The sequence below is a fragment of the Pinus tabuliformis genome, chromosome 8 (assembly GCF_031772625.1).
Source record: "Pinus tabuliformis cultivar Carrire ecotype Pingquan chromosome 8, CPIR1, whole genome shotgun sequence".
NCBI classification, from domain to species: Eukaryota; Viridiplantae; Streptophyta; class Pinopsida; order Pinales; family Pinaceae; genus Pinus; species Pinus tabuliformis.
In genome coordinates, this window is record NC_142294.1 from 1,284,681,430 (window position 1) to 1,284,700,912 (window position 19,483).

General features: G+C 39.1%; 1 protein-coding gene across 1 annotated transcript; it reads left to right on the forward strand.

Annotated features, from left to right (window-relative positions):
- The first annotated feature begins 524 nt into the window (after nt 1-524).
- On the forward strand, nt 525-10,015 carry LOC149240114 (cysteine-rich receptor-like protein kinase 42). Its single transcript, XM_089370051.1, has 7 exons — nt 525-1,680; nt 1,778-1,828; nt 1,938-2,016; nt 8,708-8,898; nt 9,000-9,234; nt 9,384-9,525; nt 9,639-10,015. Exons 1-7 carry the CDS (start codon nt 525-527, stop codon nt 9,942-9,944), a joined length of 2,160 nt encoding a protein of 719 aa, XP_089226177.1. The 3' UTR covers nt 9,945-10,015.
- Nucleotides 10,016-19,483: the final 9,468 nt, after the last annotated feature.

Genomic DNA, 19,483 nt, shown 5'->3' on the forward strand with positions numbered 1-19,483 from the left:
TTTTACTATATATGGATTCAGCCCCTTGAAAATTTGAGGTGAAATCTTAATTTGTGTTATTTAAATTGGTTTTTTACTATATATTTAGATTCGGTACTTTGAAAAATCTTTAGACATTTCCCATCAAACTTATGATTTCAATAAATTCCAATAAATTTTAGAAAAATTAGACCCAACCAAAAAAATTTCCAAAAAATCACGCTTCAAATTATTGTATGGTGATTAATTCTTACTCTACCATAGTGTGAACAAACGCAAAGGTAAAATCGTGGGAAGCACAGTCATCGGAAGCAGGACAGCCTACGCCGGCGTCGTCGTTGTCGGCATAACTGTTAACACCGACCGTCACCAATGGTCGGAATATACATTACTCATTTAGCTAGAGTTGTATGAATGACTGACTTTTTAATGCCCTTGGATTAAGTAGCAACTCAGCTAATCTTTTCAATTACGAGGCCGTTGGATTGCAGAAGCTGAGAATAGAAAAGAGAGTAGAGCGACAAGAATGCCCTGCGGTAGGGGCGATGACCATGAAGATGAAACCACTAATCATGAGCCTGTTACTCGCCCTAAGTGTGCCTATGCGTATGCTTCTCTCAGTGCCTGATCCGTACACCAATATTGTTTCAAGTTATTGCGGGAATGGTAGTGAATATAGGAACGGTAGCGCCTTCCAGCGTAATCTAAACGAGGTTCTGCAAAGACTGGTGACGGATATTTATTACAGCGCATTCGATTTTTCTAGTGTTGGTGATGTGGGATTCAACAGTGCTGTTTACGGGCTTGTCCAGTGTAGAGAAGATTTAGGTCCCTCTGATCGTCAACGCTGCGTAACTACAGCGAAGACACGGCTCCTTCAGGGATGCAGTGGCCCTTATGGATACATTCAACTAAACGGCTGCCTCTTACGTTACGACAATCATTACTTTTACCACGAATCTAGGGACAGACCAGGGACTTTTACTGCTCAAGTTTGGTCTTATTGTGGAAAGAACGAAAATACAAATGGTATCGTCTTCCAGCAAAGTCTAAACAAAGTTTTGGAATCATTGGTGGAGAACGCTAATCCCACAGGATTCAATACTTCCAGTGTTGCTGAGGGGGCAAACAACAATAGTGCGGTTTGTGGGATAGTCCAGTGCAGGGGAGATTTAGGTTCCTCCGCTTGCAAACAGTGCGCATTGACGGCCAAAGAAATTATTGTTGACCAATGCCACAATACTTCTGGGGTCATTCACCTAGACGGCTGCTTCTTACGCTACGGCAATAATGGTATTTACGACTATCTGGAGAATATGCAGATTACCCCATCGGAGGTTCTTTGCAACAGTGGGAAGAGCAATCAACCACAAGTGTTCAAAAAAACTGTGAAGGTCCTGCTCTCAAATATTATCACTGAAGCCCTGCGGACTCCCAAATTTTTCGCTGCAAATTTAGTGGGTGTGCCTCCAAATTTAACAGGGCATATCTACGGCTTAGCGCAGTGTTGGGGACATCTGTCCCAAACAAGCTGCAGATCATGCCTAACATCTGCCTTGGAATATATATTCTTATGCCAAACTGGAGCTCTTGGGGCACAAATCGCGCGTGACAGATGCCATTTGCGATACGAGGCTTTTGAATTTTTCAACACTTCCGTTTTCTCCTCAACACCCCAAAGCGAAAGTCCTCGTTTGCCAGGTATCTTTCTCGTATAGGTATAATGATTGTGTAACGATTTTAACTTCGTGAACTAAAACATAGCCAATTTACTGATATTTCCTTGGCAAATTCGCAGAAAGCAAAAATGGGAGCAATCTCTCGCCGAGAAAAGGCCTTCCAGCATCCAGTATTTTCTTTCACATAGTTTGCAATGATTAGGAATATATTATTTTATAAAGATTGCACTTTGGTGAATTAAGACACTATATACTGACATGTCATGATAACGTTTGCAGAATGCAAGATTCTTGGTATAACACTGGGCTTAATAGTTGCTGTGATTGGATTAACTGCAACCATAGGCCTTTGGATGTGGTATTTCTCCGCTCACAGTCCGGACCAAATTTCTGGAACCAAAGGTCCTGAAATTGTTATTAATATTTCAGTGTTATGATCCAAGATGCGGCTGAATGTTGGGTATTTTTAAATGGAGAAATACCAAAACCAACAAAATAAAAATTCACCACAGAGACAATACTCTGTTTCCTCTGTCCAGGATCTTTTGACAAGAACCTCTTAAAATCAAAATGACTCAGAAGACACCATTACACAGTCACAAAGCATTTCTATTAATTAAAAATAAACATTCTGTTACATATTTCTTCCTCTGTTCAAAGAGGGAATCACAAAAATCTCTGCTGCACTCATAGATTTTCCACTGCTGTGGATATTATAAAAACAACTCTCTATTTTTCAACAACAGCAAAATAAAACATTACATCCCTTTTATCTCGCGCACTGCTGTGCGTTTTGTGCTTACAGTAAGAAGAACAAACAAAAAAAAACTTACATGACACCGTGCGCATGCACCACTCACCAAAAAGAAACTACACACTACAGCACGTAGCCATGTTTTTAACATATGACAACGTATACAAAAAAAAACACATAAAAAAATATGAATCGTATGTCATATGGGACAATGCCCATAACCAAAATTAAAAGCATGCCCATAACAATATTAAAAGCATGGGACGTATGCCCATCATAATATTAAAGGCCGCCACCAAAATCATGTAAAGGCATTTAAAAACCACGACGTTTTCACCTACGGCGATCAACGGAACAAAGACAAAATTTGATGTGACGTGGGCGGACAGCATATTCTGGAAGTCAACGGCGGAGATCACGCGATCAAATCGCTGAGCCGATCCAACGTGGTTCGCACACCCTCCTCCGGCAAACCAAACGACTTTTACCGTCCGGGGAAAGTGGTTTTGGGGCGTTTGTACATGGGACGCGTGGCGGAGAGTGAATGTGTTCGGAGCCTCCTCCTGCTCGTACAGTCTTTGAGAATGGCGGTGCGGGGAGACCGGCCTGGTTTTCAAAAACCACCGCCGCGCTGTTCAAATTAACATTTTAACACTCCCCTTTAATTTTAACAGCCGCACGTTCAGTCATTCCCAAACACTTCCTCAAAAATTCGAAACTCTTCTGAACTAGTGGCTTTGTCAAGATGTCTGCAACCTGTTCCTGAGTCCTGCAATGTTCTAGGACGATTTCTCCATTGTTCACTAATTCTCTGATGTAGTGAAACCTTGTATCAATGTGTTTCGTTCTCTTATGAAACACTGAATTCTTTGACAAGGCAATAGCTGAGCTATTGTCACAAAAGACCACTGTTGCTTTTGCCTGCTCTTGGCCTAAGCTTCTCAACATTCTTCTCATCCATACTGCCTGACATGCTGCTGCTGTCGCTGCCACATATTCTGCCTCTGCTGTAGATAACGCTACAATGGATTGCTTCTTAGAAGCCCATGAAATGGCTCCTGAACCCATATTGAAAACATAACCGGAAGTGCTCTTCCGATCATCTACACTTCCAGCCCAATCGCTATCTGTGTACCCAACCAAATCTGAATGTTCTGAGGCATGATATAGAATTCCAAACATTTTGGTACCTTTGACATACCTCAAAATTCTCTTTGCTGCCTGCCAATGTGCCTCCTTCGGCCTCTCCATGAACCTGGAAATTAAACTAACAGCATACATTAAATCAGGCCTAGTTGCTGTTAAATACATAAGGCTGCCCACAATGCTTTTATACAAGCTAGGATCAAAATCCTTGCTGCTGTCCTCTCTGCTGAGTTTTAATCCCATCACTGTGGGAGTGATTGCTGCCTTGCATTCTTCCATCTTAAATCTGCCCAAAACTTGATTTACATATCTTGCTTGACATATAAAAATTCCTTTTTCATTTTGATCTACTTCTATGCCTAAGAAGTATCTCAACAAACCCATGTCAGTCATTTCAAATTCATTCTTCATGACTGATTTAAAATTCTCAATAAGATAAATATCATTTCCAGTGAAAATAACATCATCTACATACAAGACAACAATTAAAATTTTACCATCATTTTCCTTGATGTAGACTGTGGGTTCTCCTTCACATTTGTCAAATTCATTCTCCAATAGATATGAATCTATCCTGCTGTACCATGCTCTTGGCGCTTGCTTCAGCCCATAAAGAGCTTTCTTCAATTTGCACACTTTGTGCTCTTCACCTTTCTTCTCATATCCGAGAGGTTGTTCCACATAAACCTCTTCCTTTAACACTCCATTTAGGAATGCTGATTTCACATCCATTTGGTAGACTTTCCATTTGTTTTGAGCTGCTATGGACAGCACTGCTCTCACGGTTTCCATTCTTGCAACCGGGGCGAAAGTCTCCTCATAATCTCTCCCATACTGCTGCTTGTAGCCTTTGACAACCAGCCTTGCTTTATGCCTTTCAATCTTGCCTTCAGCATTGCTCTTGGTCTTGTAGACCCATTTCACACCAATGACTTCTTTGCCTTTTGGTAATTCAACCAAATCCCATGTTTTGTTTCTCTCTATGGCATTCATCTCCTCATCCATAGCTTCTATCCATTTTCTATCTTTAATAGCTTCTTCAAAATGAATAGGATCATCAACATGACAAAACAAGGCAAATAAGGAATTCATTCCTTCTTCATAAATTTCACTTAGATTTCTAAATTTCTTACCTCTTTCACTTGGTGTGCAAGTGCTTGAAGATGCACTTGAATTTCCTCCTTGTGGTGTGCTTGGAGAAGCACTCTCATTGATCCTCAATGGTGTACCTTGCTGTTCTTGTGTTGGTGCTGCTGTTTGGGGATTCATTTCAGCCACCTCCTCTTCATCCTCATCATGAGACAAACAGTTTTTAACATTCATTGTTTTCTCTATGCTTCCATCCCAAGCTTCCTCTTCAATGAATTGAACATCCCTGCTGACAAAGAACTTCTTGGTAGATGGAATGTACAGCCTGTAGGCTTTGGATTCATCACTGTATCCAATGAAGATGCATTTCTCCCCTTTGCTGTCCAACTTCCTCCTTAGCTGATCCGGAATGTGTGCATAGGCCACACACCCAAAAACTCTCATGTGGGTGACTCCTTGCTTTCTCCCACTCCATGCCTCTTCTGGCACTTTGTTCATGACTGCCTTTGTAGGACACCTGTTCAAAATATAAACTGCACAATGTACAGCTTCAGCCCAATACTCATTTGGCAAATGCTTTGCCTTCAACATGCTCCTTGCCATCTCCATGATGGTTCTGTTCTTCCTTTCAGCAACTCCATTTTGCTGTGGGGTGTACCGAGTTGTGAACTGTTTATGTATTCCATTTTCTCTACAAAACTTTAGGAATTCATTTGAGATATACTCACCTCCTCTATCAGTTCTCAATACTTTTATGTGCAGCCCGCTTTGGTTCTCCACTAGTGCTTTGAAGTTTTGGAATTTCTCAAAGACTTCACTTTTGTTCTTGAGGAAATATATCCATGTCTTTCTTGTAAAATCATCAATGAATGTCAAGAAATATAGGCTGCCAGCTAATGATGGAGCTTGCATTGGTCCACACAAATCTGAGTGGATGATCTCTAAGGGTGCCTTTGCCCTTATGCTCTTACCTGATGGAAAACTTTCTCTATGTTGTTTTCCCAAAATGCAGCCTTCACATAGGCTGTCCGGTTTCTCTATCAATGGTAATCCCTTTACCATTCCTTTTCTGCTCAATAAGTTTAGACCTCCAAAATTTAAATGCCCGAATCTCAAGTGCCATAACCAATTCTCATCCTTTGGCACGCTTTGGAAGGCCTCTTGGGTGACTGCTGCCATTTCCTTCTTGTTCTTCAAGTCTGCCCGGATCCGGAGAGGGAACATCCTGTTCCTTGTCATCTTCACTTCAGCAATGCATCTTTTGCTGGGTGGTATATCCATGATGGTGCACACATCATTTTCAAAGTAAACATTGTAACCCTTTTGGATAAGCTGTCCAACACTCAATAGGTTACATCTCATTCCGGGGACATAGTAGACATCTGCTATGGTTTTCCTTTCTCCTTGCTTTGTAAATATTTTTACCTCCCCTTTTCCCATAACAGACACTTTACTATCAGTTCCTAGTGTGACCTCTGATTTCAAATTCTGATTTAAGGCTGAAAAGAGGGCTATATTCCCTGTCATATGGTTGCTGCAACCTGAGTCTAAAAACCATATATCCTCACTATGTGTTTCAGCCATGTTACAAGCTAACAGGACATTTTCTTGATTGCTGTTTTCTCTTGTAACATTTGCATTTTGTCTGCTGTTCATATCATGCTGTTTCTTTCTACAATCACTAGCATAATGTCCATACTTTTTGCAATAATAGCACTGAACATTAGATTTATCATAGCTTTTTCCTTGAGCCTGATACTGATCTCTTTGTTGGCTGCTGCCTTGACCTTGGTTCTGATTTGTATTGCTGCCTCTTCCTTGTGCATTTGCTGTGCTACTCCTTCCACCTCTGTTCTGGCTTCTGCCTCTTCCTCTTCGGTTTCCTCTTCCTTGACCTTTTCCTCTTCTAAAGGACATCTGGGTCTTGAAGGCTTGCTCAAGAGATGAGTTTTCATTCCTACTCAACCTCTGCTCATGTGTTATCAGTGATGCATGTAGCTCATCAACTGAATATTTTGAGAGATCCTTTGTCTCTTCAATGGTGGTGACTATGGCATCGAACCTTGAGGGTAAGACCCTCAATATTTTCTCCACTATTCTTCTATCTTCAATTGTTTCTCCATGAGTTCTCATTTGTGTGATTACACCAATCACATGAGTGAAGAATGAGTCAATGTTATCTGACTCCTTCATGTTCAAGTTTTCAAAATCCTTTCTCAGCATTTGCAATTTTGCTGTCTTCACTCTCTCCATGCCTTGATAGGCTGTCTTGAGAGTTTGCCATGCTTCATGTGATGTTGTAGCTGCTGCTATCCTTGGGAATATACTCTGGTCCACTGCTTGATACAACAAGACAATGGCCTTTACATCCTTCTTCCTATTGAGCTTCAGCTGATCCTTCTCTCCCTGAGTTAATGCATTGAACTCAGTTTCATCTGCTGGTTCCTCAAACCCATATTCTACTAGTTCCCATATATCTTGAGCGATGAACAAAGCTCTCATGGTTATAGACCAGTAGTCATAGTTCTTCCCATTAAAGTGTGGGAGCTGGGTGTTGAACATACCCATGCTTGTGCTTGCCATTCCTTGCATCTTGAACTATGGTTTTAAATCCTTGACTCTGATTTTTTTTTTAAAACACTGACTGTCTTCAGCAATAACAAGAGAAATGCTTTTGGGGAATACCTGAATCCTTCGCTGTCTGAGTCTTCTGTTTGCCTGAGAAGTTTTGCTGCAGCAACAACCTTCTCCCTTTAGCTTCTTTAACTTCTTTAAAGAGCCTAAGCCTTGCTTTGATACCACTGTTGGGTATTTTTAAATGGAGAAATACCAAAACCAACAAAATAAAAATTCACCACAGAGACAATACTCTGTTTCCTCTGTCCAGGATCTTTTGACAAGAACCTCTTAAAATCAAAATGACTCAGAAGACACCATTACACAGTCACAAAGCATTTCTATTAATTAAAAACAAACATTCTGTTACATATTTCTTCCTCTGTTCAAAGAGGGAATCACAAAAATCTCTGCTGCACTCACAGATTTTCCACTGCTGTGGATATTATAAAAACAACTCTCTGTTTTTCAACAACAGCAAAATAAAACATTACATCCCTTTTATCTCTCGCACTGCTGTGCGTTTTGTGCTTACAGCAAGAAGAACAAACAAAAAAAAACTTACATGACACCGTGCGCATGCACCACTCACCAAAAAGAAACTACACACTACAGCACGTAGCCATGTTTTAACATATGACAACGTATACAAAAAAAACACATAAAAAAATATAAATCGTATGTCATATGGGACAATGCCCATAACCAAAATTAAAAGCATGCCCATAACAATATTAAAAGCATGGGACGTATGCCCATCATAATATTAAAGGCCGCCACCAAAATCATGTAAAGGCATTTAAAAACCACGACGTTTTCACCTACGGCGGTCAACGGAACAATGACAAAATTTGATGTGACGTGGGCGGACAGCACATTCTGGAAGTCAACGGCGGAGATCACGCGATCAAATCGCTGAGCCGATCCAACGTGGTTCGCACACCCTCCTCCGGCAAACCAAACGACTTTTACCGTCCGGGGAAAGTGGTTTTGGGGCGTTCGTACATGGGACGCGTGGCGGAGAGTGAATGTGTTCGGAGCCTCCTCCTGCTCGTACAGTCTTTGAAAATGGCGGTGCGGGGAGACCGGCCTGGTTTTCAAAAACCACCGCCGCGCTGTTCAAATTAACATTTTAACACTGAATTGTGTGTCTTATGAATTGTTTGTCTATTTCTTTACTGCATGAATATATACATACCCTCACGCTATTATTTTTGCACAGAAATTATCATATCTGAAACTATAATCAATCCGGAGCTCATTTTCAAGTACGATATTTTGAGAGAAGCTACTTCCAACTTTAAAATGGAGAATAAGCTTGGCGCAGGAGGTTTTGGATGTGTTTTTAGAGTGAGTATTTAACAACTATTTCCATTAAATATTCAATGAAAAATCATACATAATAAGATTAGTTTGACTAACGATGAAGTACATTAATTAACAGGGGGATTGCAGTTAAACGACTGAATATAGGTTCAAAGCAAGGGGAAGCTGAGTTTCTGAATGAAGCAAATCTCATCAGTCGTGTTCAGCACAGGAATCTAGTGAAATTGCTTGGTTGTTCTGTTGAAAACTCAGAAAGACTACTTGTTTACGAGTACCTCCCAGTGGGCAGTCTTGACAAACTCTTATTTGGTCTCTTCTTGTCCTTGAACGACTTAACGCTGCTAATGTTGGGTCTCTTTTATTTGAGTAGCTCGTTAATGTTTTTACTTTAACTGAAACATTGTTTGCAGATACAAGAAAAGGACATTTACTTGACTGGAAAGAGAGGTATCAAATCATTGTTGGAACTGCACGTGGGTTGGCATATCTTCACGAGGAACCTGAGATTCGGATCATTCACAGAGATATTAAAGCGAGCAATATTTTACTGGATCATAAACACAGGCCCAAAATAGCAGATTTTGGGTTAGCCAGACTCTTTGCGGAGGATCAGAGCCACGTTAGTACTCGAGTTGCAGGGACTATGTAAGAATTTTCTCAACCGTTCTGCCTCTTGAGGTTCATAACATCATTGAATTAATTATAGTATAAAGTGAACCAATTACAATTCATACAGCTGCATACAGACCATATCATTTTGAGATATGGAGATTTGCTTAGATATGTCGTTGCAGAGGCTACATGGCCCCGGAGTACGCTTTACGTGGACAGCTGACAGAGAAAGCAGATGTGTTCAGCTTTGGAGTGCTTCTACTTGAGATTATCAGCGGAAGAAGGAATCAGAATGCGGGTGAAGACGAATTTCTCATCGAAAATGTATGGCTCATGTGGTTCTCATCTTTGGAGTGGGAATTTTCTAAAATCTCCGTACTATTAAGATCCCTGTGTAACTAGAATTTTATGTTTGGTTGATTTTGGCCAATCAGCAGGCGTGGAGATTGTATAAAGCAGAGAGGGCTTTGGAATTTACGGACCCTACAATGAAAGGCAGTTATTCGTGGGAGGAGGGGATTCGAGTGGTTAAAATTGGTCTTTTGTGTACGCAAGCAGCTGCAGCGTTGCGACCTTCAATGTCCCGCGTGGTGTGGATGCTGACAAGTGACGGAGAACATCTTCTCTCTCCCACAAAGCCTACTTTCATAGATGTGGAAAGCGTGGTTGCATCTGACCTGACACGTCACGATGTCCATTCTGAAGGTGCTGCTTGTTCATCTAGCGTTGTGGAGGCCAGGTGAATATGAGCCAATTCCCCTGCCGTTTGTATCTCCGGTATATTATTGGCCGGCAATATCGTCTCCGTCTATTACACCAAACCCTCTGGAACAATCTTGACTGAGGCATAATCACTGGGGATCATGGATGTCAAAATCGAAATTTAGAGGCTTGACTGTGCCCCATATCAACCGGGCTGAAAACAGCAGATTATCAGTCAAATCAGTACAGGACAAAGTAACTCAGCGTGTAAATGATAGAATTCTGAGTTTCACTCATGTTATTTGTGTAAAGGTAGCCGGATATTCATTTGGAAAAAAGCAAAATACATAAGACTCGTCGATAAGAAAGGAAAAGGGAAATCTGAGTACCCACATACGTGTTTCATACTTTCATACTTGTAAAGTGGAGATTTAAATCTGTAATATCAACACGTGAATTTGAATTTTAATACATTTTGTTAAAGCTGCCTACAACTAATATTCGGAAAAATATATATATAATTATTAAACAGTTATACATGTTACGTATATAACTGGGATTAATAAAATATATATTTTTATTAAACAGTTATATATGTTACATATATTACTGGGATTGTAGTAGTAATCAAAGGGAGGTGTACAGCGTTAAGTTTAAAAAACCTAAAGATAGATATATAGTTTTATATATCGTAGGTTTATATGGTTTTTGGGAAAGTACAATAAATTAAATTTAAGTTATCTTCCAATCACAATTCAATTAACATTTTATGTTTCAATTAACATTTTATGTTAAATTTTATATATGTAAGATTAAGGAAGTTTAAAATTATAAAACGTGAAATATCAATCAAAAGTACATTTTTATATATTTTATGTTAAATTTTATATACATGTAAGATTAAGGAAGTTTAAAATTATAAAACGTGAAATATCAATCAAAAGTACATTTTTATACAAATTTTTTCTAATTAAATTTATTAACTTTAATCACGCTGTTATGATGATGAACCGTATTAGGGTAATAGCATGGAGCTTGGTTATATCTTTTGGTGAGAGAGGGCACATTTAGGTGGAAAAAAAGAGGGCTTGATCGAGCAATTTAACTGCTTGATTGAGCTCTCCCAGCCCTAAAAAAATAGCTCGGACAAGGGTTAAAAACAAATCCTCGATAGCCCTAAGGCTCCACAGAGCCTTTTTTTTCATTTTGCACAGAATGAGCCACAAGTAATAGCTCGGCCAAGTGTTTTTGAGCAGCTTGACCTAGAATATTGGAGTTCAATCGAGCAATTGGAGCATGGCACGATCCAACCAACCTTGCCAATAGCAACACAAACGACCTAGAGGCTCAAACAAAGGTAGGTATTCTATCATTTTTTTATTTTTTTTGCAAAATTAAATAAATTAATTTGAAAAAAAAAATTACTTACCATAGAAAAACCATGAAACTACAGAAAACCATCAAAGAAACCCTTCAATACAATTTATAAAACCACAAAAAACCATAAAAAAAAAAACCCTTCAAAATAATTTAGAAAACCACAAAAAAACAACTTAAAAAACCACAAAAACCAACTTAAAAAACCACAAAAAAAAACAACCTAAAAAACACTTAGAAACTACAAAAAAAAAAATTGTAATATCTCCAAAAAAACTGTAAATATTTTTTTTACCAAAAAAAATATCACTATTATTGTTATTATTTTTTGAGGTGATTAAGATTGTTAATTATTGAAGAAGGAAATGGTTTGAGTATTAACAGATTTTGTAACTTATCATAACAACGAATTTCGAAAAGGTTGTTGCCAAAAACCCTAAATACCACCCCTAGTTGTGAATGCTCCAAAGAAAAATGAGTGGGGGGAGGAAAAACCGCGCTAAAAAGTTAGACGAAAAAAGAGAAAGCTAAGTCTGGTGATGACCAGATAGCTACAGCACTCAGTGCAAAACTTGCAGAAGACAATGGTCTTGTGAGCAAGCTTGGGGGGAGATTTGGTCCTGAAGGCAAAGTTGAATAATCTATAATATGTGTCATTAAATGTAATTTGGAAAAGACTGAACTGGAACCATTGATATTGAAACGATATTACTTGGAAATCATTAATAGTATGGTTTTAACTCTACAGAACTAGTTATTTTATTTACTTAATTCGGATCAGTATTATCTTAAAAACTATGATATAATTTAGACTCAAAAAAGGACCTGTTCAAGTTATTTATTAAGAAGAGAAAGAAATTGAAAAATGCTAGTACCAAGAATAAAGGAAAAACTAAATTCATAGGGAAAGTAGCACAGTTTTATACCTCAGAAAACCGTAGTAAGAATGAATGAAACAAATGGTTCTCGCAACAAATATATATATATATATATATATATATATATATATATAACTGAGCTAAGACATTAAAAAAAATTGCTTTAATATAGTTCAAGGAGCTCTGTAAGATCTTTCTTGGAAACCCTTTACAGAGATGATATCACAAAAGAAGAAGAGCGCCAACAGAGTTAGAAAAAAAATTGAATATTCGCTGGGCAGCGAACTGTTAAACAAATATATATAAAATCTAGAAAACCTAGAAGGATTCTTACTGTAGCCTTGAAGAGTTAAATAAAAGAATTTTGATATATCATCGAAGAAACTCAGATATCCGTTCTACCAAAACTGAGCATTAAGATTTATCCGACATTGGAAGACTAGAAGTAAGCCTACACCATGTGAGCAAGGAATTTCAACATTACTTTAGAACAGAGCAGCAAATTAGCAAGAGGCAATAATATATTAAATATATGGAATCCACGTCTCAGTGTTCACACAGCATACCAACACTGCACAATTCAGTGCAAAACTATTTGAACACAAAGGTAGCATTGTGTTTTTAAAAAAAAATTCGAGCACCCATATACACGTAGAGACTAGAGAGTCTTTAATTACATAAAACGAGAACCAGTTTTTACATAGCAACCAGAGAAACTTAAATAGCTTCAGACCCCGAGAGGTCAGCCAAACCAAGCCATCAGGCCGAGAGCAGTGGTTAAGAATTTCTTGCAGTTCCTATAACTTAAAAAAAAAAGTATGTTGGTATGGTCTTAGTTATAGGCCTCGCAACCCAACTAAGAAAGCCTTTGATTAGGCGGAAGTGGATCATATTTCTGGAGGGAACTGCATGGAAAAGAATTGTCATGAACTTAACAACATAAACCCCATCTGACTTCAAAACTGTGAAATGTTTAGCAAATATCTCAAGCCCTAGTGCATCAAGACACAAATCATCTATTGGTGTACCCATATAGTCAATAAAGCATCTAAGCAGCTTGTCAAGCTTACCCGATAACCCTCGAGTGATGGAAGCAATAAGGGGATTCATGGTTTCCACCTGAAAACCTCCCGAGCCCATATGTCCAGCTTCCATTACACTTGCAAATAGCATATAACAGCAAACTTCATTAGAGATGGGGTTTAAATTTTGAAGAAACAACGAAAATATTTGTAGAGTCGAATCTTAAACAAAGAAAAAAAAGAAATACAACTCACCGTAAAACATATCGCTTGGATGAGGTGAAACCAACAGCACTAGCCCTGGAATCATTCGACTGCATCAAAGCCTCAAGAAATGAAACCCTAAGACTGTAAGCCAAACCTACCAGAGAGGGATTTCAAGAAGCAGGGGCGAGCGCCAAGGAGCGAAGGGGCGAAATGAGGAACGTCTCCAACAAACGAGGCGGTATAACTTTCCAAAGAAAGCCCAGCCATCGAATCAAGGACTCAAACCTTCCACCGTCGATGAGACTAGAGTCTCGAGGCAGACATCTGCAGAAGGACAAGCCTACTCGTGCCACGTTACCATTGCAGAGCACATAATAAATACTAAATCTAATTGTAAGTTAAACCAGAAGTGTAGCCATGGTAAATCTTATTGCTGGAGCAATTTAGACTGTCAGAGACCATTGGGATATGGTCCTTTGTTGCACAGCACATTAGAACCTAACTACCATGAGACTTTTAACATAAAACTAGAATTTCTGGAAATGACTAAGGTTATATTCATTCGTATAATGTATACTTGCTATGATGGTATTTACTATGGTAAGAAAAACATTTATTTCTTTACATATATGTGTTATGGAGGTATGACAAGTGGTATCAGATCCAAGGTTACCAAACTGTAGCCTCTGGCATTATACTAGTGAGAACTTTTAACTTTTTTTTGGTTTTTTTATTGTTAACCCATAACTCATTAAGGTTCAGTTCAGGAAACATAACAATAGTGGATTATGAGAAGAACGGACAGCCTTCCACACAGAAATTTGGCAGGCCTAGGACCTGCAACATTTTCTGAAAACAATCCTGAAGTATGGGTGCAGTTAGGAGAAGAACCTCGCAACACCAATCTTACGATATTGGAAACGGTCTAAGAATTAAAAAACGAGATGGCCCAATTATGGGCAGACAATGAAAGATTAACGCTGGAATAGGAAAAAATTATGAAAAGCCTGTCTGATACGCAAAATCAACACCAGCCGATTCCCAGTCTTGAGCAAGAACGTATGTCAGGAGAACAAGACTACCACATGGAATATGTGGGAACAGAAGGAGGGGAAGAAAATCAAGAGGAGAAGTCGGATAATGCCTCTGAGCACCCAACATCAAAAAGGCAGCGGACAAAATTACAAGGGGAGTTTCGAAAAATAAAACTGCCACTCTTCGATGGAGAGCTGGAGGAGGCAGCTAAAGCCTGGCTTATTAACATGAATAAATATTTCCAATTATATGAATATGATCACAACTTAAAAGCTCGTCTGGCCATTTTTCAGCTACAAGGGAAGGCCACCCTGTGGTGGGAGGAGGTCAAGACTGTACGAGGGGTAAGTGAACAAAATATAACTTGGGAAAAGTTCCAAAGATATTTTAAGGAAAGATATTTGACTGAACGATTTTACGACGAGAAGGCAAAAGAATTCCATGACCTGCGGCTTGGACAACAAACAATGGATGAGTTTATTACCCGATTTACCTCTTTACTTCGATATGTACCTTACATACGAGAGGAAAAGGCAAAGGTACAGTGGTTTGTCAGTAGTTTACCCTTGTCTATGAGAGAGCGAATTGAATTTGATAACCCAAAAACGATGGATGAGGTTATACGAAAGGCCAGGATATGCTATCAGCAAAGCAAGTAGAAAGGAGAAATTATGGGAAAGAAATGGGCTGACAAGAAAGGTAATAAGGTTTCTGTGGGCAATAAGGGAAATCGTGGCAATATCAGCAAAGGATTTCCCAAAGGACAAATCAACAGAAATCTGCATAGAAATTAGTCTAGATCTAGACCTCCTGAAGAACCCAGATCCAGTGAGAAATCAGGTAAAATTGAAAACGAAGTGATAGCAAGACCTCCAGTACAATGCTGGGGATGTGGAGGGCCACATTACGTTAAAAACTGTCCTAATCGAAAAGGCACTGAACAGATTTTGCAAATCCACGAAGCATATATGGTAGGCGACGTAGCCCGGAGTATTCCGAAAATTAATGCTACTCTTGAAGATCATCAGGCAGAATACTAGCCGACTATGTTGGATTTTGAAGGTAAAATATTTGATCATATTGTATTTGTTTTAATTGATCCTGGAGATACATTAAGTTATGTTAGTCCTAAAATTGTGGAACAATGTAAATTATAGACTGTCAAGTTTAAAAAAACCTTGGTTAGTATAGCTAGCAACAGGGGCAAAGAGATGTGTGTTGGCCAAGGTCGATAACTGTCCTTTGAAAATAGTAGGTTAGCCTTTGATGGTAGATCTAAGCATACTTCCCCTTAGATCGTATGATGTGTTGATAAGCATGGACTGGTTGGAAAAACGCTGGTCCATTATAAACTGTAAAACAAAAACTATCTGTTATAAGAATGAACAAGGAGAAAAGCAGGAGATGTAAGGCATCCTGAGACCGTTACAGATTTGGCCAATAACCGCCTCTCAATTGGCAAAGTGCATGAGGAAAATATGTCAGGTTTATGCTATTCAAGTTGGATATGCCAACTCAAAAGACAAGACTGCCACCCTAGAAAGTATTCCAGTGGTTCAAAAATTTACAGATGTGTTCCCTAAAGAAATACTAGGACTGCCACCCAAGAGAGACATAGATTTCACTATTGAACTGGTGCCAGGAGCAGCCCCGGTGTCCCGAGCTCCTTATCGTATGAGCACACCAGAACTGACAAAACTGAAAATGTAATTGCAGGAGCAGCTGGATAAAAATTACATCTGCCCCGGTGTGTCGCCTTGGGGAGCCCTCGTGCTTTTCGTCAAAAACAAGGATGGAACCCTTCGTATGTGCAAGGACTATCGTCAGTTGAATAAGTTGACAATTAAAAACAAGTACCCTTTACCCCGTATATATGAACTTCTTGACCAAGTAAAAGGGGCAACCGTATTTTCAAAAATTGATTTACGATCGGGATACCACCAGATCAAGATCAAGGAGGAAGATATAGCTAAAACTACCTTTAGGACTCGTTGTGGACACTAGAGTTTGTATTATTACCCTTTGGGTTAACCAAGGCCCCTGCCATCTTTATGTGTTTCATGAACAGTATATTTCATCAGTATTTAGATAAATTTGTGTTAATTTTTATTGATGATATACTAATATATTCCTGGAATATTGAGGAACACAAGGAACACCTCAGGCTAGTATTGCAAACTCTCCGGGAACATCAATTGTATGCTAAATACAGCAAGTGTGATTTCTTTAAGGAACAAATTCAGTACTTAGGCCACATTATTACTAAATATGGAATCACGGTAGATCCCGAGAAGATAAGGACCATAATGGAATGGCCAGTGCCAAAGGATGTAGTGGACATAAGATCTTTCATGGGATTGGCAGGATACTATAAACAGTTTGTGGAAGGATTCTCTAGAGTGGCCTATCCTATCACCTCCCTATAGAAAAAGGGAAAAACTTTTAAATGGACTGTAGAATGTCAAAAAAGTTTTGAGCAGCTCAAGCATCTGCTCACCACCGTGCCTATTTTAAGCATAGCAAATCCAAGTAAGGACTATGTGGTGTGCACATATGTGAGCAAGGAAGGGGTAGGTGGAGTACTAATACAGGATGGAAAGGTAATCGCCTATGAGTCTAGGAAATTAAAAGAACGCGAGCACAAATATTCTGCTTACAATTTGGAGTTGGCAGTCGTCATTCATGCCCTGAAGATGTGGCGTCACTATTTGATGGGTAAAAAGTTTATGTTAATGACAGACCATCACAGTTTGACTAGTTACTTCAATCAGCCTACTTTAAATGCTAGGCAGGCTTGGTGGGTAGATTTCCTAAGTGGATTCGATTTCGAGATTAAACATCTGAAGGGGAAAGAGAACCGGGTAGCTGACGCTTTAAGTCGAAAGGTACATTGTCTCTATGAAATTTCTTACAGCGAAGGGCAGACTACTTTCGACAAGTTGATTAAAAAAGCAACAGAGAAAGATCAAAAATATCAGCAAATAGGACAACAAGTTCAAAATTCAACCAGTTATGAATATCAGCAAGGATATGCGATGGATGCCACAGGTATGCTGAGTTATAAGAAAATACTATATGTACCTAACCAAAATAATATTAAAAGTTTGATTTTAGATGAATTTCATAAAAGTCCCTATGCAGGACACCCAGGGTACCAAAAGCTAATTACCACACTCCAAAAGGAGTACTATTGGCCCAGCATGAAAAAAGATGTAGCAGAATATTTGACACGTTGCTTGGAATGTTAGCAAGTTAAAATAGAACATCAACACCCTGCTGGGTTATTACATCCACTACCAATCTTGGAATGGAAGTGGGAGACCATCTCTATGGATTTTATCACAGGATTACCCAAATCCAAAAAAAACAACGACTCAATCATGGTGGTGGTAGACAAATTAAGCAAATCAACCCATTTTATACCAGTACAGTCCACCTTTAGAGCGGTACAGATTGCCAATATTTTTATGCAAAACATTTTTAGGCTGCATGGGTTACCAAAAACTATAATTTTTGACCACGATGTAAAGTTTACATCAGCCTTCTGGAGAACCCTATTTGAAGGGTTAGGTACTCAATTAAATTTCAGTACCACCTATCATCCTCAAACAGACGGACAAACAGAATGGGTGAATCAGGTAGTAGAAGATATGCTAAGATCATATGTAATGCAGCAACCATCTAAATGGGAAGACTACCTGCACTTGGTCGAATTTGCTTATAATAATGGCTATCATACTTCCTTACAGATGAACTTGTTTGAAGTGTTGTATGGACGTAAATGCTGCACACTATCCAGTTGGGGGGGACCAGAGGACAAGTTGATGCTGGCACCCGAGATGTTAAAAGAGATGAAGGAAATGGTTGAGAAGGTACGTTCCAACTTAAAGGCGGCCCAAGATAGGCAAAAGAATTTCGCCGATCGGAAGAGGAATTTCAAAGAATACCAGGTAGAGGACCATGTATATGTGAGGATATAAGCTAAAAAGAGTACGTTACAATGGAGTGGGTGTGCTAAGCTGGCACCCCGGTTTTGTGGACCATTTCAAATTTTAGCAAGGGTTGGGCCAGTGGCATACCAGCTCGCCTTACCAAGCCATATTTGGGTCCACAATGTCTTCCATGTGTCGGTATTAAAAAGATACGTTTATGATCCTAAGCACATAGTTAGTTGGCAAGACATATAGGTAAGAAAGTATCTTAGGTAGGCCAATTAATTTCTATGATTAAGAAAAATTGATTTAATTATTGTTTGTTTCAGGTCGAGCCGGAAGGAGAATTCTTGGTCGAGCCGCTGAATATACTCGATCAGAGAGAAGTAATGCTGCGGAAACGAGCTATCACCCAGGTTAAAGTGCAATGGCAGCACTTTGGGCCGGATGAGGCCACCTGGGAGGATGAACAGCTCATGAAAGAAGCATATCTAGGGTTGTTTGTGGCCGGAAAACATCGGGACGATGTTTGATTTCAGGGAGGGGAGATGTAATGTCCCTAGAAAACTGTAAATATTTTATTTTACCACAATAAGAAACAAAACTGGATATTATTGTTATTATTTGTTTGAGGTGATTAATATTGTTAATTATTGAAGAAGGAAATGGTTTGAATATTAACAGATCTTGTAACTTCTCATAACAAGGAAGTTAGAAAAGGCAGTTGCCAAAAACCCTAACTACCTCCCCTAGTTGTGAATGCTCCAAAGAAAAAGGAGTAGGGGAGGAAAAACCGTGCTGAAAAGTCAGACGGAAAAAGGGAAAGCTAAGTTTGGTGATGACCAGATAGCTACAACACTCAGTGCAAAACTTGCAGAAGATAGTGGTCTTGTGAGCAAGCTTGGGGGGAGATTTGGTCCTGAAGGCAAATCTCATGGTCGGGTGGATGAAAACAACAGGTAGCAAAGGTGATTCCTACCACTGAGGTTTTTCCTTCTTAAGACAACTCACGTAGGTGGTATCTTCCTGAAACTAATCTGTTGAATAATCTATAATATGTGTCATTAAATGTAATTTGGAAAACACTGAACTGGAACAGTTGATACTGAAAAGTTAATAATTGGAAATC